The sequence below is a fragment of the Callithrix jacchus genome, chromosome 4 (assembly GCF_049354715.1).
Source record: "Callithrix jacchus isolate 240 chromosome 4, calJac240_pri, whole genome shotgun sequence".
NCBI classification, from domain to species: Eukaryota; Metazoa; Chordata; class Mammalia; order Primates; family Cebidae; genus Callithrix; species Callithrix jacchus.
In genome coordinates, this window is record NC_133505.1 from 95,881,669 (window position 1) to 95,903,658 (window position 21,990).

The following is a 21,990-nucleotide window of genomic DNA, read 5'->3' on the forward strand; positions in this document are numbered from 1 at the left end:
AGGTGACTTGAGAAACCAAGTGCCCATCTTGACCTCTTGACTTGAGGTTTTTTTGAGACAGAGTTTTGGTTTTGTCACCCAGGCTGGAGTACAATGGCTCAATCTGACTGCAACCTCTGCCTCCTGAGTTCAAGCAGTTCTCTTAGCTTCTGGAATAGCTGGGATTACAGGCGCCTGCCACCACACCTGGCTAATTTTTGTTTTTTTGTTTTTGAGAAAGTTTCGCTCTTGTTGCCCATGCTGGAGTGCAATGGCACGATCTCAGCTCACTGCAACCTCTACCTCCCAGGTTCACCCGGGTTCAAGCAATTCTCCTGCCTCAGCCTCCTGAGTAGCTGGGATTACAGGAATGTGCCACCACGCCCAGCAAATTTTGTAGTTTTTGTAGAGACAGGGGTTTCACCATGTTTGTGAGGCTGGTCTGGAACTTCCGACCTCAAGTGATCTGCCTGCCTAGGCCTCCCAAAGTGCTGGGATTACAGGTGTGAGCCACAGGCCTAGCCAATTTTTGTATTTTTTTTTAGTAGAGACTCGGTTTTACCATGTTGGCCAGACTGGTCTTGATCTCCTGACCTTAGATGATCCACCCATCTCGGCCTCCCATAGTGCTTGGATTACAGGCATGAGCCACCGCCCCTAGCCTGACTTGAAGTTTTATATGTTGGCATAATTTCAGGAACTCAGATTGCTTCTCCCCACTCCTGAGTTCTTATTGGGAAGCTGCTGATCAGTTTCAGCTGTTTTCTATTAGGAGGCTGCCTTTCTCTGGCTACAGTGAACATTAGAGAAACAGTTTACAACTGCCTGTCCGTCATTTGGTGGTCACCCAATACTCCTGGTGTGTGTGGGATGGGGAGCCGTCTCCTGCCCTACTCACATCTAACTAGCTACCTACTTTAACATTCTGACCCTTGTAGGACTCTAGCCTACGGAAATTTTCACATAAGTGTGGCAAAGACTTAATACAGATATCGGAAGAAAATGTTCAGTTTGAGAATATTTAAATAAACTATGGGGTGTACGTTATAGAATATTCTGGAAATCCTAAAAGACAGTTGAGTACATAACATTAAAAGTGCACCTGTGGGCTGGGTGCAGTGGCTCAGGCCCATACTCACAGCACTTTGGGATGCCAAGGTGGGGGGGGCGGGGCAGATCATGAGGTCAGAAGTTCAAGACCAGCCTGGTCAACATCCCCATCTCTACTAAAAATACAAAAATTAGCTGGGCGTAGTGGTGTGCACCTGAAGTCCCAGCTACTCAGAAGGCTGAGGAAGGAGAATTGCTTTAACCTGGGTGACAGAGGTTGCAGTGAGCCAAGATGGTGTCACTGCACTTCAGCATGGGCGACAAAGCAAGACTCCATCTCAAAAAAAAAAAAAAGAGAGAGAAGTCAATCTTGAAAGCTCATAAAGGGAAAAATTTTTAAATGTATCCTGCCTCTCATATGTGAATTTTACCACTGGGTAACTAAATAGAAGATGATGACAAGGGACTCTTCCTGAGCATAGGCCACCTAATTTGAAAAATAATTGACAAAATTAGAGTACCACTATTTTGTAACCCCCAATTAATCCATTGGTCTAGGCATTAAATGGCTGCTAACATAGCAAAAAGGGCAAAAAGACGGCTTACTTTGGCTCTTGATGCAAGAATATAATGCAATCTATAGTCTTACCAAAAGGATCAACCTCCTATCCAGCTGTCTTTTTTATTTTTGAGATGGAGTCTTGCTCTTGTTGCCCAGGCTAGAGTGCAATGGCACAATCTTGGCTCACTGTAACATCCACCTTCCGGGTTCAAGTGATTCTCCTGCCTCAGCTTCCCAAGTAGCTGGGACTACAGGCATATGCCACATCACACTGGGCTAATTTTGTAGTTTTAGTAAAGATGAGGTTTCTCCTTGATTAGGTGGGTCTTGAACTCCAGACCTTAGCTGATCCGCCCACTTTGGCCTCCCAGAGTGCTGGGATTACAGGTGTGAGCCACTGAGACTGGCCAGCTAATTTTTAATATTATTATAATTTTTGTATTTTGTAGAGACAGGGTTTTGCCATGTTGCCAGGTGTGGGGTGCATCCCTGTAATCCCAGCACTTTGGTAGGCTGAGGAGGGAGATTGCTTGAGCCCAGGAGTTTAAGACTATGGAAACATGGCAAGACCCCGTCTCTACAACAAATTTCTTTTTCTTCTTCTATTTTTGTTTGTTTGAGACAAGAGTTTTGCTCCTGTTGCCCAGGCTGGAGTACAATGGCTCAATCTCAGCTCACTGCAACCTCCTCCTCCTGGGTTCCAGTGATTCTCTTGTCTCAGCCTCCTGAGTAGGGAGGATTACAGGCACATGTCACCACACCTGGCTAAATTTTTTATTTTTAGTAGAGACGAGGTGTCATCATATTGGTCAGGCTGGTCTCAAACTCCTGACCTCAAGTAATCCTCCCACCTTGGCCTCCCAAAGTATTGAGATTACAGGCGTGAGCCACAGTGCCCAGCCCAACAAATCTCTTTAAAAAATTAGCCTAGTGTGCTGGCAGATACCTGTGGTCTCAGCTACTTGGAAGGCTGAGGTGGGAGGATCGTTTGAACACAGGAAATCAAGGCTACAGTGAGCCGTGATCATGCACTGCACTCCAGTCTGGGCAACAGTGAGATCTTCTTTTAAAAAAAAAACAGCCAGTGAAGCCGGGCGCGGTGGCTCAAGCCTGTAATCCCAGCACTTTGGGAGGCCGAGGCGGGTGGATCACGAGGTCGGCAGATCGAGACCATCCTGGTCAACATGGTGAAACCCCGTCTACTAAAAATTACAAAAAAAAATTAGCTGGGCACGGTGGCGTGTGACTGTAATCCCAGCTACTCAGGAGGCTGAGGCAGGAGAATTGCCTGAACCCAGGGGGCGGAGGTTGCGGTGAGCAGAGATGGCGCCATTGCACTCCAGACTGGGTAACAAGAGCGAAACTCCATCTAAAAAAAAAAAAAACAGCCAGTGTAGTGGCTCACATCTGTAATCCCAGCACTTTGGGAGGCCGAGGTGGGCAGATCACCTGAAGTCAGGAGTTCGAGACCAGCCTGGCCAACATGGTGAAACCTCATCTTTACTAAAAATACAAAAAATTAGCTGGGTGTGGTGGTGCCCGCCTGTAGACCCAGCTACTCAGGAGGCGAGGCAGGAGAATCACTTGAACCCGGGAGGCAGAGGTTGCAGTGAGCTGAGATTGCCCCATTACACTCCAGCCTGGGCAACAAGAGTGAAATTCTGTTTCAGAAAAAAAATTAGCCAGCGGTGGTGCTCGCTCGCGTCCATGGTCCCAGCTACTCTGGAGGCTGAGGTAGGAAGATCGCTCGAATCCTGGAGGCAGAGGTTGCAATAAGCCAAGATCGCGCCACTGCGCTCCAGCCTGAGCAACAAAGCGATACGTCGTCTGAAAGCAAAAAGAAAAAACAGCTAAATGGACAAATAAGAGGAAATGGGTAGGGATGAATATAGGCAGAATATAAGTAGCTGAGGAAGATGGCCTTATTTTTCGCACCTATCAATGCGCAGGCTGAGCTCCTGATTCTATACCTACCTACGCACCCCCAGTTCCTACAGGTTTTATAAGACAAGTCAGTTATTCTACCCTCTAAAAAGCTCTTCTCTTCTGCCCCCGCTAGACTAGTATCCTCTCATTAAGGCTCCTAACACCCGAAGCTAAGTTGTTTCTCCATCATCCAGGAACGCGTCTGAGGGCAGGGAACAAATTTATTCATTTTAATAGAGCCCTGTACTTTGTCTAGCACGGAGCTGACAGCAGAATGCAAAAAAAGGACTAAATAAATGACAGACTACTAAAGGTTTCCTTTCTCCTCCGCTGAAGAACTTCTCAGGCCACGCCCCTAACTCCATTCAGGTCCGCCCCTTCCGTATTGAAGCCCCGCCCCGTCTCCGTCCCCGCCACCCTTTACACCCCGCCCCTTTCTCTTAAGGCCCTAGGAAGACTACTGGAGTTTGGCGCCAACCGTGTTTTTTTTTTTTTTTTTTTCCCCTTCCAAAGGCGGGAACTAGTTGTGAGCGCTGCGACGTGCCTTACGTCTGATCTGATTGGCCATAGGTACTCAGTCCCGCCTCCGTACCCTAATTGAGCTCTGGTATTGGTGGAGATGCCAGAGAGACCTTGGTGGGCAGAAAGGAACGGGGGTTGTCTTGGGCCGGGCAGGGCGGGTAAGTTGCGGTAGGGGCCAGTTCCGTGCGGGGCTGCTAAGGAAGAGGCTACATGGCGCGGTAGTCCCCCGAGCGGAGGTCGGCGGCCCCCGAGAAGCCAGAGAATCGGAGGGAGCCCATCTGGAGCGGCCAAGTAGGTCCGGGAAGGGCCGCGCCGGAGGTCTGGCCCCGCAGGTAGTCATGTTCCCTCCGCCCCCGGTACAGCTTCTGGGCTCGCACCCTGCGTCCCTCTGTGGTACCTCAAGAGGGTCTGGGCAGGGGCTAGGGGCGGGCGCGCCAAGGAATTACCCCTTCGGCCGCTCTCCCTGCCCCTCCCCCCATCCACTCTCTCCTTGGAATATAGTCTTAAAAGCTTTCGGATGGAATTCTTTGGAGAAATGGGTTTCCTGGAGTGTCAGATGATCATTGATGTTGGATGTTTCCGAAACACTTATTTAGGCATCAAACCAACAAGCCTAAATAAGTTTATTTTAATCTTTGCAGCGCCGAGATACATCCCTAGCACATAGTAGGCCCTAACTGGTATCCACTTCCCTTGGCCTCTCGAAGTGCTGGGATGACCGACATGAGACACCGTGCTTGGCCTCTGTTAGATGTCTTTATCTGGACGTCCTACACATAACATGACTTCGTTGGTTCTCCATGGCAGTTAAAGCATGACTATCCTCCAAAGCTAGAAACATGAGAGTCGTGTTTAACAAATTGGGAATTTCATTAATTCAACAGATATTGTTTTATTACTTGCCATTCTACCAGGCTCTCTGCTGAGAGCGGGGGGGGGCTACAGTGAGAGTTGGGGAACAGAACAGAGATGGTCCTAGTCTTTTTTCCTTCTTTCTTTGTCTTTTCCAATTTGTTTTGTAACCAATTGTTTTTGTTTTTTTTGAAACAGCGTCTTGCTCTGTTGCCCGGGGTGGAGTGCAGTGGCATGATCTCAGCTCACTGCAACCTCCGTCTCCAAAATTCAAGCGATTCTCCTGCCTCAGCCTCACAGTAGCTGGCATTACAGGCTCGCACCACCGCACCCAGCTAATTTTTGTATATTTAGTAGAGAGGGGGGTTTTACCATGTTGTCCTCGGCCTCCCAAAGTGCTGGAATTACAGGGGCGAGCCACCATGCCTGACCCTTTTTTTTTTTTAAATTATTATTTTTGAGACATGGTCTCTCTGTCACCGTGGCTGGAGTATAGTGGCATGATCACAGCTCACTGTAGCCTCCACCTCCCAGGCTCAAGCAAGTAGATGGTACTATAGGTGTGAACCACCATGCCTGGCTCCTTTTTTTTTTTTTTTTAATTGAGATGGAGTTTCGCTCTTGTTACCCAGGCTGGAGTGCAATGGCATGATCTTGGCTCACCACAACCTTCGCATCCTGAGTTCAAGCAGTTCTCCTACCTCAGCCTCCGGAGTAGCTGGGACTACAGGCACACGCCACCATGCCCAGCTAATTTTTGTATTTTTAGTAGAGACAGGGTTTCACCTTGTTGACCAGGATGGTCTCGATCTCTTGACCTTGTGATCCACCCGCCTCGGCCTCCCAAAGTGCTGGGATTATAGGCGTGAGCCACCTCGCCCGGCCTGCCTGGCTACTTTTTTAAAAAATTTATTTTTTTAAAATAGAGATGGGGGTCTCCCTATGTTGCCCAGGCTGGTCTTGAACTCCTGGGCTCATGTGATCCTACCACGTTGGCCTCCTAAAGTGCTGGGATTACAGGTGTGAGGTATTTTTGTTTGTAATTTTTTTTCCCTAAGACAGAGTTTCGCTCTGTCGTCCAGGCTGGAGTGTAGTGATGTGATCTCGGCTCACTGCAGCCTCTGTCTCCTGGGTTCAAGCAATTCCCCTGTCTCAGCCTCCCAAGTAGCTGGGATTACAGGCATGTACCCCCATGTCCAGCTAATTTTTGTATTTTTAGTGGAGACGGGGTTTCACCATATTGGCCAGGATGGTCTTGATCTCTGGCCTGCCTCAGCCTCCTAAAGTGCTGGGATTACAGGTGTGACCAATCACGCCTGGCCTTAGATACTTTTTAATTGATCTGAGGATAGACTAGATTTTCTTCGATAGTACTTTGGATGATTCCATCTTCACTTGATTTGACATGCAGTTTTGTATGTGTATGTGTGCACGTGTGTGTGTGTTTTTTGCTTATCTTTCCATAGTATCCTGCCTTGTTTTCACTAGAAAATAACTCCCTTTGGTAATGTGATATTTCATCATACTATGATTTAGGAAAACTGGCATAATTGGATTTGACAATAAATGCGCACGTGTAAGCTGTGAGAAAAACCCAGGATCGTATATAGAAAACCTTCCCCCAAACTAAGAAGGAGCCAAGAGACCAAAGAATGACCCAGACAAGTCCAGCTTGGGAAATGGATACACTAAGTATTTATTACAAGGCACTCCTGGATGGTAGCAGAACAACTTTAGAAATTCGCGCTGCCCTTTGTTTATAAAATGCTTTTAAGTTGACTCTTTGGCTCATTGCCTACTGTGTTTAAGCCATGAGACTGTTTTTCTTGGTCAGTTCTCAGATACTCTCCAGGATGTTTGGGTTCTCAGGGTCACTTGCTCTTCAGTTGAGTACCATGGCCTTGGTTCACCTCCTGTCCTTCAGGATTCAGGCAGCATACAAACCCTCTCCATTATATAAGCATATATATCAACTGGTGGGAGCAGAAGTATGCAGGTGCAGGCTTGCTAATAATTTCATGCCCCCAAGTGGCCAGAGTGGCCATAGTTCAGTGGCCATAAGCATCATTCATTGGGTTTTATTGGTAGACTAGAGTATGCAAGATAAGTTAGTGAAGAGAGGTGGTTCTTTTTTTTTTTTTTTTTTTTTTTTTTTTTGAGATGGAGTTTCACCCTTCTTGCCCAGGCTGGAGTGCAGTGGCATAAATCTTGGCTCACTGCAACCTCTGCCTTCTGGGTTCAAGTGATTCTTCTGCCTCAGCCTCCCAAGTAGCTGGGATTACAGGCACTCACCACCACACCCTGCTAATTTTTGTAGTTTTAGTAGAGATGAGGTTTCACCATGTTGGCTAGGTTGGTCTTGAACTCCAGCGATCCACCTGCCTCCCAAAGTGCTGGGATTACAGGTGTGAGCCACCGCGCCTGGCCCGGTTGGTTGGTTGGTTGGTTGGTTTTTACTGATTTGGATTCTTAAACATTTCTCGTTTTTCCACAAACAACACTACTAACTATTATATTTCTTGTTAGTGTTAGTGTGTGTGTGTTGTGATAGTAGTGATGGTTCTTATTTTAGTGCAAAAGTTAATTTGTATTTTGGTCTGTTTTATAAAATTAGCATCATTTACTTAGTACATAGCTTAATCATATTAACAAGTTTTTTTTTCTTTCTTTTTCTCTCTTTTTTTTTTGTTTTTTGAGACAGGGTCTCATTGTGTCGCCCAGGCTGCAGTGCCATGACAATCTCGGCTTACTGCAACCTTTGCCTCCCAGGCTCAAGTGATCCTCCTGCGTCAGCCTCCAAGTAGCTGGGACTACAGGCACATGCTACCATGCTTGGCTAAATTTTTTTTTTTTTTTTTTGAGTTGGGAGTTTCACTCTTGTTACCCAGGCTGGAGTGCAATGGCGCGATTTCAGCTCACTGCAACCTCCGCCTCCTGGGTTCAGGCAATTCTCCTTTCTCAGCCTCCTGCGTAGCTGGGATTACAGGCACGCGCCACCATGCCCAGCTAATTTTTTGTATTTTTAGTAGAGACGGGGTTTCACCATGTTGACCAGGATGGTCTCGATCTCTTGACCTCGTGATCCACCCGCCTCGACCTCCCAAAGTGCTGGGATTACAGGCGTGAGCCACCGCGCCTGGCCGACTTGGCTAATTTTTATACTTTTTGTAGAAATGGATTTCACCATGTTGCCCAGGCTGGTCTCAAACCTGGGCTCAAGCAGTCCACCTGCCTTGACCTCCCCAAGTGCTGAGATTAGAGGCATGTTAAGATGCCTAGCCATATTAATAAGTTTACAATTTTTATTTTATAGTTTTGACTTTTTCCTGGAAAATATTAGGCACTTTTTTTGATAACACAAATCTCCTTTTAAGAATGGTAGAGAAAGAGGCCTGGCACAGGGGCTCACACTTGTAATCCCAGCACTTTGGGAGGCTGAGGTGGGTGGACCGCTTGAGACCAGGAGTTCAAGACCAGCCTGATAAAACCCTGTTTCCACTAAAATAACAAAAATTAGCCAGGCATGGTGGTACATTCCTGTAATCACAGCTATGGTACCCTCCTGTAATCCCAGCTACTCGGATGGCTGAGGCACGAGCTTAAACCTAGGAGGTGGAGGTTGCGGCAAGCAGAGATGGAGCCACTGCACTCCAGCCTGGGCAACAGAGTGAGACTTTGTATCCAAAAAAAAAAGAATGGTAGGGTGAACTTTTTCAATGTGTCCAAATTCGAAAATTGCTAGGTTTATTTTCTGAATTGTCAGGTTTAACAGTGAAAATTTTTAAATATTTAATACTGTAGGTGGTGACTATCAAAAGGAAATAGGATCATGGCAGCAGATGATGACAATGGTGATGGAACAAGTTTATTTGATGTCTTTTCCGGTAAGAGTTACTTTTAATTGTCTTTCTAATTTCTTTTTTTTTTCTTTTGAGACAGGACCTCCCCCATTGCTCAGGGTGGAGTGCAGTGGCACCATCAGTAGCTCACTATGACTTCAGACTCCTGGGCTCGAGGAATCCTCTTACCTGTGCCTCCTTAGTAGCTAGGAATACAGACACATGCTACTATAGCCATCTAATCACTTTATTTTTTGTAGAGACAAGGTTTCACTATGTGGTCTAGACTAGTCTCTAATTTTTGGACTCAGCAACCCTTCCTTTTTGCCTCCCAAAGTGTTGGGGTTACAGGTGTGAACCACTATGCCTGGCCTAACTTTACTTTTTATATTACAAAATCATTTACCTATTCTCATTGGAAACACAGTCATTGTCAATGTTTTCTTTCTACACATGAATGAAATAATACAGTAAAGTGCCTGGCACATGGGAATGCTTAATAAATGCGAACTTACTGTATGCTTTCAAGCCTCAGAATGTAGTCAAATTAGTGATTTTGTTAATATGAATGGTAACGATTTTTATTCTTACATCCAAAAATATATAAGATTGGTATTTGTTACTCTTGAAGTTAATATTTTTAGTAAATGCAGTGATGGTTGTTTGTTGTTCAGGAAAAATTTGATAGTCGCAATGGATGATTAGTTTGAAAAAGAGATAACTGCCAATACCTGGTAGTAAAGTAAGCTCATGAAAAATAAATTTTTTCTTGAGAAAGAGTCTCACTCTGCCACCCAGGCTGGAGTACAATGGCATGGTCTCGGCTCACTGCAACCTCTGCCTCCCGGGTTCAAGTGATTCTCCTGCCGTAGTCTCCCGAGTAGCTGGGACTATAGGCGCATGCCACCATACCTGGGTGATTTTTGTATTTTTAGTTGAGATGAGGTTTTACTGTGTTAGCCAGGCTGGTCTCAAACTCCTGACCTTGTGATCCGCCTGCCTCAGCCTCCCAAAGTGGTGGGATTAGAGGCATGAGCCACTGCACCTGGCCTTGTGTCTTGACTTTTATCACTTAATATGATTTCACAAACATTTTTATTCCTATAACGTTTCTGTAATAGTTTTTTTTTTAATTTATTTGGAAATAATTCCAAACTTACCGAAGAGTAGTAAGAATAAGCATATACAGAGAACCCTTTACTTATTTCTTCCAGATTTACCTCTCGTTTATATTTTATCTTTATCTTCATGTATGGACTTCCTCTCTTTTTGAGAATGAGTCTCGCTTTGTCACCCAGGCTGGAGTGCAATGGTGCGATCTCCGTCTCCCAGGTTCAAGCAATTCTGCCTCAGCCTCCTGAGTATCTGGGACTACAGGCGCCTGCCACCACACACAACTAACTTTTGTATTTTTAGTAGAGACAGGGTTTCACCATATTGGCCAGGCTGGTCTGAAACTCCTGACCTCGTGATTGACCCACCTCGGCCTCCCAGAGTGCTGGGATTATAAGCGTGAGCAACGGTGCCCAGCTGTTTCTGAGATTTTCTATGTAATAACTGTGTATGTCTGTGTGGTTTTTTTTGGAGACAAGGTCTTCCTCTGTCAGCCAGACTAGAGTATAGTGGCATGAACATGGCTCACTGCAGCCTCAACTTCCTGGGTTCAAGTCAACCTCCTGCCTCAGTCTCCTGAGTAGCTGGGACTACAGGCATCTGCCACCACTCAGCTAATTTTCTTTTTTTTTTTTTTTTTTTTTTGTAGAGACAGAGTCCCACTATGTTACTTAGGCTGGTCTCCAACTCATGGGCTCAAGCAATCCTCTGGCCTTGACCTTCCAAAGTGCTGGGATTACAGGTGTGAGTCACTGCACCTGGCCACAATGTAGTAACTTTGGATTGAATAGTCAACATTGTAAACGAAATGTTATAGAGATACTGGATGCTGTTATATTCCTCTGAAGAGTTGTTTTTAATTTTAGCAGATACTTAACTGAACTTGCACTTCGGTCTCTTCCGTAATAGCAACTGAAATCTGTATTTTAGGTTTAGCTGGCTTTTTGAAGTTCTACCCTTTTTTGAGGGTCACCCAGTGATTTGGGCAGAATTTGGATAATGCTTTTTGTGGATCTCTGTAATTCCCCTTTCATGTACTAATCACTGTTATCACCTCAAATTCTTTCCTCTGCTTCTTCAAGCTACTAGGACTGGAGATTTCTGTCTTGAGTTGTCACTGCCCGGTATAGCTACAACTAGGGCCTGTCTTTCTACAAAAAGCAGTAATAGCAGCCAGGCATGGTGGCTCATGCCTGTAATCCTACCACTTTGGGAGGCCAAGGTGAGTGGATCACCTGAGGTCAGGAGTTCAAGTCCAGCCTGGCCATCATGGTGAAACCCCATCTTTTTTTAAAAAAAAAAAAAGCAGTAATAAAAGGGAACAGGGAACTTGTGAGGTGCTACTTTCTTTCAGTTGTCATTACTCCTTCAGTTTTTGCCTACTTTAGGTTGTTCTCTAGCTCTTTAGATAGCTTCTAATATTTTCTTTAGTGTTTACGGTGGTTATCTGCAGGAGGATTGGTTTTGTAGAAACTACTCTGCTATAACTGGAACTGGAACTCTTTAACTAGAATATATATATATATATATTCTCATATATATATTCTCATATATATATATGAGAGACAGAATAGACTATATATATATGTATATATGTGTGTGTGTGTGTGTGTGTGTATGATGTGTATATGTGTATATATATATATATATATATATATATATATATATATGAGAGACAGGATCTCTCACTGTCACCCAGGCTGGAGAGCAGTGGCATAATCATGGCTGACTATAGCCTTGACCTAGGTTCAAGCAGTTCACCTCGGCCTCCCATTTGCCACCACACCTGGCTAATTTTATTTATTTATTTATTATTTTTGAGATGGAGTTTCGCTCTTGTTGCTCAGGCTGGAGTGCTGTAGTGCTATCTTAGAACATTGCAACCTCTGCCTCCCGGTTCAAGTGATTCTTGTCCCTCAGGTTCCTGAGAAGCTGGGATTATGGGCACCCTCCACCGTGCCTAGTTAATTTTTTGTATTTTTAGTAGAGACAAAGTTTCACCGTGTTAGCCAGGCTGGTGTTGAACTCTCGACTTGAGGCAAGCCACTGTGCCCAGCCAGATTTTATTTTTGATATGCTATGTTTGGTCTTGATCTCCTGAGCTTAAGCAATCCTGTCTTCAGCCTCCTAAAGTGCAGGGATTATAGGTGTGAGCCACTGTACCTGTCCTCACTAGTATATTTTTTAAAGTGAATTTTTGAAGTATATATTTGAGGTAGTTAATAAATAAATCTATGTGACAAAATCTTCCTATTTATAACTATGTGTAGAGAAACTTCTCTCTCTCTCTTTTTTTTTTGTTTATTTGAGACATGGTCTTGCTCTGACATCCAGGCTAGAATGCAGTGACACGATGTTGGCTCACTTACAACCTCCACCTCCTGGGTTCAAGTGATTGTTGTGCCTCAGTCTCCCTAGTAGCTGGGATTACAAGCGTGTACCACCACTCCTGGCTGATTTTTGTATTTTTAGTAGAGACACAGTTTCACCATGTTGTGCAGGCTGGTTTCAAACTCCTGGCCTCAAAAATGATCCTCCCACCTTGACCTCCCAAAGTGCTTGGATTACAGGCAGGAACTACCATGCCTGGTCTTTTTTTGTATTTTCAGTAGAGACTAGGTTTCGCCATGTTGTCTAGGCCGGTCTTGAACTCCTGAGCTTAAGCGATCTGCCTTCCTCAGCCTCCCAAAGTGCTAGGTTTACAGGCATGAGCCACTGTGCCTGGCTTATCTCTCTTTTAAAATAACAAAACTATTAAGTCTCTTTCTTTTCTTGGTCCTTCAGTGCAGAAATGGAAAAATCTCAGTGCCTAAAGTCATTTTTAACTAGTCTTTGCTTTTCTTGCAGCTTCTCCTCTTAAGAACAATGATGAAGGCTCATTGGACATATATGCTGGGTTGGATAGTGCTGTTTCTGGTATGTGAGTTCCATAAAATAATTTCATTTTCTTTGGTCAGTTCATTGTGTTTGTTTTGTGGCTGCCAAATTCTGGTATAACTCATAGCTCCTAAACAATTTGCTGATTCTTGAAATTACACTGAGTTAATGAATTCTTTTTTCTTTTCTTTTTTTCCCCCATGGTAACTTCCAGAACCCAATCTTAACCAAAGCTTGAACAGAAAAACAAATTAACACACAGGAATTCATCTAGATCTCAGATTTAATTGGACCTTGTGCAAAAATATTTTCCTCCACCTCCCGGGTTCAAGCAATTCTCCTGCATCATCCCCCTGAGTAGCTGGGACTATAGGCACGTGCCACCATACCCAGCTAAGTTTTGTAGTTTCAGTAGAGACGGGGTTTCACCATGTTGGCCAGGATGGTGTCAATTTCCTGACCCGATCCACCTGCCTTGGCCTCCCAAAGTGCTGGAATTATAGGTTTGAGCCATCGCACCTGGCCTCACTAGGTTATATAATATTAGAATATTTGAAAAGTGTAAGTTATTATAAATATATATATATGTATTTTTAATAATATTGTTTTTTTTTTGGGGGGGGAGGAAGGCAGGAAGGGAGGGAAGGAGGACGGTAGGGAGGAAGGAAGGGATGAAGGAAGGAAGGAAGGGAGGAAGCAAGGAGGGAGGGAGGGAGGGAAGGGAAGGAAGGAAATCAAGCAGTGAGAGAGACATTGCCGACCTGGATCTAGAGGTTTACAGGTTGATTTCTTTTTTTTTTGAGAGAAGGAAAGAAAAAAAAAAAAGTAAAGGAGAGGAAGAAAGAGGGAGAGTAAATGGAAATATTGCTTTATTTTGAAAAAAATTGGGTATTAATAATGGCCAATCAATGTTTCATTTAAACTTATGGGTAGGTGTGATGTGGTATTGACAAGAATGTATATTTTGTGTATTTGAAGTGGAGAGCTCTATAAATATTTATTAAGATTACTTGTTCCAGATCTGAGTTTGAGTCCTTAATATCCTTATTAATTTTCTGTCTCATTGAATCTAAGTCTCCTATCTGGGTGTTAGGATCGTTAGTTCTTGTTGTTGCATTGATTCTTTTACCACTATATCTTTGTTGCTTTAAAATCTATTTTATCCTATACGAGAATTGCAGCTCCTGCTTTTTATTTATTTATTATTTATTTTTGCTCTTAATTTGGTTGGTAAATCTCCATCCCTTTGTTTTGAGTCTTTGTGTATCCTTGCATGTGAAACAGGTCTGGATGTAACATGCCGTTGGGTTTTGGCTGTGTCTTTTGATTGGGGGATTTAGTCAATTTAAATTTAGGGTTACTGCCATTTGATGTTAACTGGCTCTTTTATCCATTCGTTGGTGTAAATTCTTTATGTTGGTGCTCTTTACTTTTTGGTGTATTTTTAGAAAGGCTAATACTGGTTGTTTCTTTCTGTGTGTAATGCTTCTTTCAGAAGCTCTTGTAAAGCAGGCCTGGTGGTAATAAAATCTCTGAGTTCTTGCTTGTTCATAAAAGATTTTATTTTTCCTTCAGTTGTGAAGCTTAGTTTGGCTGGATATGAAATTCTGGGCTGAAGATTCTGTTCTTTGAGGATGTTGAATATTGGCCCCCACTCTCTTCTGGCTTGTAGAGTTTCTGCTGAGAGATCTGCTGTAAGTCTGATAGGCTTGCCTTTCTGGGTAACATGACCTTTCTCTCTGGCTGCCCTTAGTATTTTCTCCTTCGTTTCAACCCTGGTGAATCTAACAATTATGTGCCTTGGGGTTGCTCTTCTTGAGGAATATTTTTGTGGTGTTCTCTGTATTACCTGAGGTTGAATGTTGACCTGCTTTGTTAGTTTAGGAAAATTTTCCTGAATAATATCCTGAAGGGTATTTTCCAGCTTGGATTCATTCTCTCCGTCGCATTCAGGTACACCTATCAAACGTAAACTTGGTCTTTTCACATAGTCCCACATTTCTTGTAGACTTTGCTCATTCCTTTTTATCCTTTTTTCTCTAATCTTTTCTTCACGTTTTATTTCATTAAGTTGGACTTTGACCTCTGATATCCTTTCTTCTGCTCGAACAATTCGAGTGTTTAAACCTGTGCATACTTCTTGGAGTTCCTGTACTGTATTCTTCAGTTCCATTAATTCACTCATACTCCTCTCTAAGTTGTCTATTCTCAATAGGATTTCACCAAACTTTTTTTCAAAGTTCCTAGTTTCTTTACATTGGGCTACAACATGTTCTTTTAACTCACCAAAGTTTGTTGTTATCCATTCCTTGAAGAGTGATTCTGTCATCAGGATGCGCTCGTTCTCCATCAAGCCTTGTTCCATTGTTGATGTGGAGCTGTGATCATCTTTAGAGAGAGAGGCGTTCTGACTTTGAGTATTCTCAGCTTTTTTACGCTGGTTTCTTCCCGTCATTGTAAATTTATCCTCCTGTCGTCTTTGAAATTACCAACTTTCAGATTAGGTCTCTTGAGTGGATGTCCAGGTTGTTAGTTCCCAGGGCCAGAGCAGCGGCGTTAAAACTGATGTTGCTTTTCTGCCCAGGATTCTCCTGTCTGGCTTCCTTCTTGTGTCCGTAATAGGCGACTCTGCCTTCCCAGGGCTCCAAACCTCGGTCAGAAGGGGAACCGGTCCCGTTTACTCTGCGCCGCGCGCTGAGGTGCCGTCACAGCCGCTGCACCGGGTTCTGGTGTCCTGCTGGGGACCCGTGCGGGTCCTCCAAACCTGTTTACTCTGCTCCCAGAGCTGCTGCGCCGAGGTGCCGGCGGAACCACTGCGCCGGCCTCGAGAGTCGCACTGGCCACCCGCGTGTTTCCTCCACTGGGGCATCTTCTGCTCCGTGAGCGACCTGAATTCGTCTGAAAGTGTGGCGTCCTCTAGTTCTCCACGCCTTCCCTGAGAGCTGCAATCCCGGGATGTTAGCGTTCGGCCATCTTGGATCGTTCCCCTATAAATATTTTTAAATGTATCAGTAAGAGTGGTATGCTGAGAATCTAATGATGTATTCAAATTAGGAACCTTTTCCATAATCAGATTTATCAAAGTTTTGAACTATGATCTTCACATCTAATTTGGTTGACACAACCATTTCAAATAAACTGGTAGTCCATCTGTAAAATCAGTATAAATTTGGAATATAGGAGAAGTGAATATAGGATGAAGTATAGGAGATGGAGAAATGTATGACTCTTTGAAGTAGACAAAACATCAAAAAGTGTAAAAGTCCAGGTGCGATGGCTCATGCCTGTAAACCCAGCACTTTGGGAGGCCGCAGGCAGATCACTTGAGGTCAAGAGTTTGAGACCAGCATGGCTGACATGGTGAAACCTTTTTTCTACTAAAAATAAAAAAAAACATTAGCTGGGTATGGTGGCACATGCCTGTAGTCCCAACTACTCAGGGAGGCTGAGACAAGGGAATCACTTGAACCCAGGAGGTGGAGGTTACAGTGAGCCAAGACTGAGCCACTGCACTCCAGCATGGGCAACAGAGGGAGACTGCATCTCAAAAAAAAAAGAGTGTAACAAATATTTTCACTGATAGGCCAAGGCAGGTGGATCTCTTGAGGTCAGGAGTTTGAGACCAGCCTGGAAAACATGGGTGAAACACCATCTCTACTAAAAATACAAAAATTAGTGGGATGTGGTGGCATGCACCTGTAATCTCAGCTACTCAGGAGGCTGAGGCAGGAGAATGGCTTGAACCCAGGAGGCTGAGACTACAGTGAGCTGAGATTGTACCACTGCCACTGCACTCCAGCATGGGTGACAGAAGGAGACTCAAACAACAAAACAAAAAGTGTAACATATTTTAATGGAAGGATTTTTTTGTTTTTAGACAGTGCTTCCAAATCCTGTGTGCCATCAAAAAATTGTTTGGACTTATATGAAGAGATCCTGACTGAAGAAGGAACTGCGAAGGAAGCAACATATAATGATGTATGGGTTGCCAGAATTATTAAGGACAGTTAGTTTTGTAACTTCTGAAGAGCAGTCAGCTGCTTAGTTTTGGATAAATATTTTGTTTAGGAACTTAGCTTTTAGTCTAATAAATATTTAAGTTAGTTTCTGTCTTTAGACCTGTTTTTAAAGGAATGTTTTCTGAATACTTGTCTAAATTTAGTTAGAATTTTGCTTGACTCAATTTAAGCATCTGAATATAAAACCTCAACAGGCAATCTGTTAGAGAACATTTTTTTCTTTTCATTACATGTACTAAGTTATATTGTATGTTGCATAAAATGTCCTGAGACATTTTTTTTCTATATTTGAATTTTAAGGTTTGGATGTTGAATGTCAAACTGAACAAAATAGATTACTGGCAGGCTTAACTTTAAAAACTGGTAATCTCAGGCCGGGTGTAGTGGCTCACGCCTGTAATCCAAGCACTTTGGAGGCCAAGACAGGTGGATCACTTGAGGGTGGAGTTCAAGACCTGCCTGACAAACATGGTGAAACCCCGTCTGAAAACAAAAACAAAACTGGTAATCTTTCTGGTAGTAGACCTCATTTGGCTTTTTAGTGGATTGATTTCCAAATTTTAAAATATTTTGAAATGCCATTTAAGCTAAGAAAATAATTTTGAATGATACTTAAATTCTTTTATATTTTATAGTTGCAAGTAGAATATGGAAAATGTCAACTGCAAATGAAAGAGCTGATGAAAAAGTATAAAGAAATACAGACACAGGTAGGGTATAAATCAAAACATAAAAAACAAATTACCAGGCACAATGGCTCACACAAGTAATTTCAGCACTTTGAGAGGCGGAGGTGGGAGGATTGCTTGAGGCCAGGAGTTTGAGACCAGCCGTAGCAAGGTGTCGAAACCTCATCTCCACTAAAAAATGTTTAACAATTAGTTAGGTATGGGCCCCCGTAGTCCTGGCCACTTAGGAGGCTGAAGAGGGAGGACCCTTGAACTCAAGAATTTGAAGTTATAGTGAGCTGTGATTGTGCCATTGCACTCCAGCCTTGATGACAGAGCAACACCCGGTCACTTAAAAAGATAAAAAATGTTCTTAGAAATTAAAATGTTAAAGTGTTGATAATTCATAAGGAAGCTTTCTTTTAGTATTAAATGAAATAGCAAATGTGGCACGTATGCATTATTTTCTGAGTTGATGAAACTGATACAGGAAAATGGCTTTTTTTAAAAATTTTTTATTTTTGAAGATGGAGTCTCACTTTGTTGCGAAGGCAGGAGTGCAGGGGTACAATCCCAGCTCACTGCAACCTCTGCCTCCCTGGTTCAAGTGATTCTCCTGTCTCAGTCTCTCTAGTAGCTAACAGGCATGTGCTACCATGCCCGGCTAATTTTTGTATTTTTAATAGAGATGAGGTTTCACCATGTTGGCCAGGCTGGTCTCGAACTCCTCACCTCACGTGATCCGCCTGCCTCAGCCTCCCAAAGTGCTGGGATCACAGATGTGAGCCATCGCGCCCAGCTGGCTTGATTTGTTAAATGGCATTGATATAAAGGGTCTGGTAGACTTAGGCCAATTAGTAGTTAGCTAATAGAAAATTTGTGGAGATGATGGCAACTGGTTTAAAATAAAGGTTTTGAGGAGCAAAGATCCAGTTTTAAAATGGCTCTTGGGGTACAGTGATGATGACTTCACAGTTTTTGCCAGAATGGCCCATTTTGTGACTGTGCTTCAAAAATCAGGAATGTCATGTCCTGTTCTGGTTTTTACTTTTTGGTAAAATTGTTTCTCTTCCTTACCTTTCCTCTGAAAAAACCGGTGAACTCTCAATTATTTCTTTGTTTATCTGAGGACTAATACATCTTTTTTTTTTTTTCCCTTGAGACAGAGTCTTGCTTTGTTGCTCAGGCTGGAGTGCAGTGGCGCAGTCTCAGCTCACTGCAGCCTCCCTCTCCCAGGCTCAAGTAATTCTCCTGCATCAGCTCCTGAGTAGCTGGGATTACAGGCGCCTGCCATCATGCCTGGCTAATTTTTGTATTTTTAGTAGAGATAGGGTTTAGGCATGTTGGCCAGGGTGGTCTTGAATTCCTGACATTAGGTGATCTGCCTGTGTCAGCCTCCCAAAGTGCTGGGATTACAGATGTGAGCCTCTGCACTCAGCCTGGACTAATACATCTTTGCAAATTTAACTCAACCTGTTAAATATGATATAATTCTTACTTTTATTTTCAATTTTCAAGATCATGTTCTAGGCAGAACTTACTTTTTCTGCTGTCATTGGTTTTTCATTTCGATCTCTGTTTTAAGTAGTTTCACTTTAAGTGGGACTATTTCTCGTGCCAGTTATCCTCTCATAATCTCAGCTTCCTTACCTGTATGAGGGGGAATAATACTCTTCATAGGGCTTATGAATTATATAAGATTAAATGTGTGATGCCTGCATGTAGTTAACATTCAATAATTACCAGCTAATATATGCAATAGTATTAGTAACCCCATAGGTATGTACTTCATTAATATATTTTGTGGTATTTCAGAATTTCAGCTTAATAAGTGAAAACCAGTCTCTTAAGAAGAATATTTCAGCACTTATCAAAACTGCCAGAGTAGAAATAAACCGCAAGGATGAAGAAATAAGTAATCTTCACCAAAGGTATTACTGAGTGGTATAGATGTTATACATTACATGGATATTGATGTGTGATATGTGGAATATTTTTAACCGTGAGAGGAAAGATGAAAATAATGTATTTCATTAAATACTTAAGGCTTTAATGTGAGTGATGACCACTATTCCAACTGGTATATTATAATGATACACATATGTGATTTTTTTTTTTGAGACAGGGTCTCAAAAAGGTTATACTCTGAACTACAGTGGGTTATAACTTCACATTATGAATTTGGTCAGGAGAAGGGATGCAATCAACTCATAACAGGGTTCATATAAGGTTTACATATTGCTTTAGGTTGTATGTTTCCTAATCCTCTATTATTTTATAACAATCTCCCTACATTTCTGAGTTTTTTTGTTTTGGGGTTTTCTACACAATTAATACTGATTAGGAATAGATTTATGAAAATTCAGAGAAGTTATGGAAGTTCAGGAACATGAAGTTACTGCAAAAAGCCAAAATGGGCCAGGCATGGTGGCTCATGCCTGTAATCTTAGTACTTTGGGAGCCGAAGTAGGAGAATTGCTTAAGTCCAGGAGTTTGAGCCAGCCTGAGCAGCATAACGAGATCCTGTCTCTACAAAAAATTAAAAATTAGCCAGGTATGGTGGCGTGTGCCTATAGTCCCAGCTACTTGGGAGGTTGAAGTGGGAGGATTGCTTGAGCCTAGGACGTCAAGTCTGCAGTGAGCCGTGATTGTGCTGCTGCACTCAGCCTGGGTGAAAGAGGGAGATCCCGTCTCAAAAATAAAAGTTAGGCTGGGCGCGGTGGCTCACGCCTATAATCCCAGCACTTTGGGAGGCCGAGGCAGGTGGGTCACGAGGTCAAGAGATCAAGACCATCCTGGTCAACAAGGTCAAACCCCATCTTTACTAAAAATACAAAAATTAGCTGGGCATGGTGATGCGCACCTGTAGTCCCAGCTACTCGGGAAGCTGAGGCAGGAGAATTGCTTGAACCCAGAAGGCACAGGTTGCGGTGAGCCGAGGTCATGCCATTGCACTCCAGTCTGGGTAACAACAGTGAAACTCCATCTCAAAAATAAAAAAAAGTTAAAATGAGCTATCTACATTTTATTGCTAGGGAATCTACCAGGTTTTTTTCTTCTTCTTTTTTTTTTTTTTTTTTTTTTTTGAGATGGAGTGTAGCTCTGTCACCCGAGCTGGAGTGCAGTGGCACGATCTCAGTTCACTACAACCTCTACCTCCCATGCTCAAGCAATTCTCCTGCCTCAGCTTCCCCAGTTGCTGGGATTACAGGTGCACACCATCACGCCCGGGTAATTATTGTATTTTAGTACAGATGAGGTTTCACCACATTGCCAGGCTGGTCTCAAACTTCTGACCTCAGGTGATCCGCCCACCTTGGCCCTCCCAAAGTGCGTGAGCCACCATGCCCAGTCTGAAGCCTACCGGTTTTTTTAAACACTAATATAAAATCTTAAGACTTAGATTTTGTGTGTTTTAAACAGTAAATATATACTATTCTCCTAGAAAATAATTACAACTCTTTATTCCTTTTTACTTTTGCATAGTATATAACACCTTAAGATGGTTGTTAGTGCTTTGGCTTGATATGGTATTGTATATGAAACAGAAAACTAGCATAGGGAATTATATCACGTTCTACTTTGATCATGTCTGTTGTTTAGCAAGATTTTACTTTTCCTTGTGTTTCAGTTGAGCCAGAATGAATAAGGCAAAAAAATAATGTCACTTGTTCTAAAAGAAGTGAACTTGGGTTAGCTGGGGAGTTGTGCACTGTGGTGAAGTAAGTCTAAGAGACATTGGCAAGTACTGGGATAGATCTGACAGGTTCTCAAAACTTCTTTGAGCAAAGCACATGAAAGAGAATTCATATTTTAAAACTGGGTAATTTTTTTTTTTTTTTGAGACGGAATTTTGTTCTTGTTACCCAGGCTGGAGTGCAATGCCGCAACCTCGGCTCACTGCAGCCTCCGCCTCCTGGGTTCAGGCAATTCTCCTTCCTCAGCCTCCTGAGGAGCTGAGACTACAGGCACGTGCCACCATGCCCAGCTAATTTTTTGTATTTTTAGTAGACAGGGTTTCACCATGTTGACCAGGATGGTCTTGATCTCTTGACCTTGTGATCCACCCGCCTCGGCCTCCCAAAGTGCTGGGATTACAGGCTTGAGCCACTGTACCCAGCAAAACTGAATAATTTAGTTGGAAGCTGGTAATTTGTTTTTCTTCTTCTTCTTTTTTTTGGGGGGGACAGGGTCTCACTCCACTCTGTCACCCAGGCTGGAGTGCAATAGCACAATCATGGCTCACTGCAGCCTCAACCTCCTGGTCTTAAGTGATCCTTCCACCTCAGCCTCCCAAGTAGCTAGGACCACTATGCCTGGTTAATTAAAACAAAAGTATTTTTTTAGAGACAGGATGTCACTATGTTGCCTAGGCTGATCTTGAACTCCTGAGCTCAGTGATCCTCCCATCGTGGCCTCCTAAAGTGCTGGTATTACAGGTGTGAGCCACCACACCTGGCCAAAGCTGGTAATTTCTCAACCAGGAGATTGAGGCTGAGACAGTCTTGCTCTGTCACCCAGGCTGGAGTAAAGTGGTGCAATTTTGGCTCACTGCAACCTCGGCTTCCCAGGTTCAAGCAATT

General features: G+C 43.3%; 1 protein-coding gene across 12 annotated transcripts in view; it reads left to right on the plus strand.

Moving 5' to 3' along the window:
• Positions 1-4,141: 4,141 nt before the first annotated feature.
• CASP8AP2 (caspase 8 associated protein 2) overlaps positions 4,142-21,990 on the plus strand; it is a 31,901-nt gene continuing 14,052 nt past the window's right edge. For 4 of the 12 annotated variants that reach the window (XR_013534384.1, XM_008994774.4, XM_008994779.4 and 1 more), the window contains exons 1-6: positions 4,142-4,371; positions 8,693-8,775; positions 12,691-12,759; positions 16,598-16,698; positions 17,375-17,449; positions 19,223-19,338. Coding sequence is in view for 10 of the 12 variants with exons in the window: in XM_008994774.4 (XP_008993022.2) it covers positions 8,721-8,775; positions 12,691-12,759; positions 16,598-16,698; positions 17,375-17,449; positions 19,223-19,338 (416 nt within the window). In the remaining 2 variants the exon portion in view is untranslated. Of the gene's footprint in view, positions 4,375-8,692; positions 8,776-12,690; positions 12,760-16,597; positions 16,699-17,374; positions 17,450-19,222; positions 19,339-21,990 lie in introns of all 12 variants that reach the window. The other 8 variants (XR_013534386.1, XM_078369815.1, XM_035296344.3 and 5 more) reach the window with 7 other exon arrangements.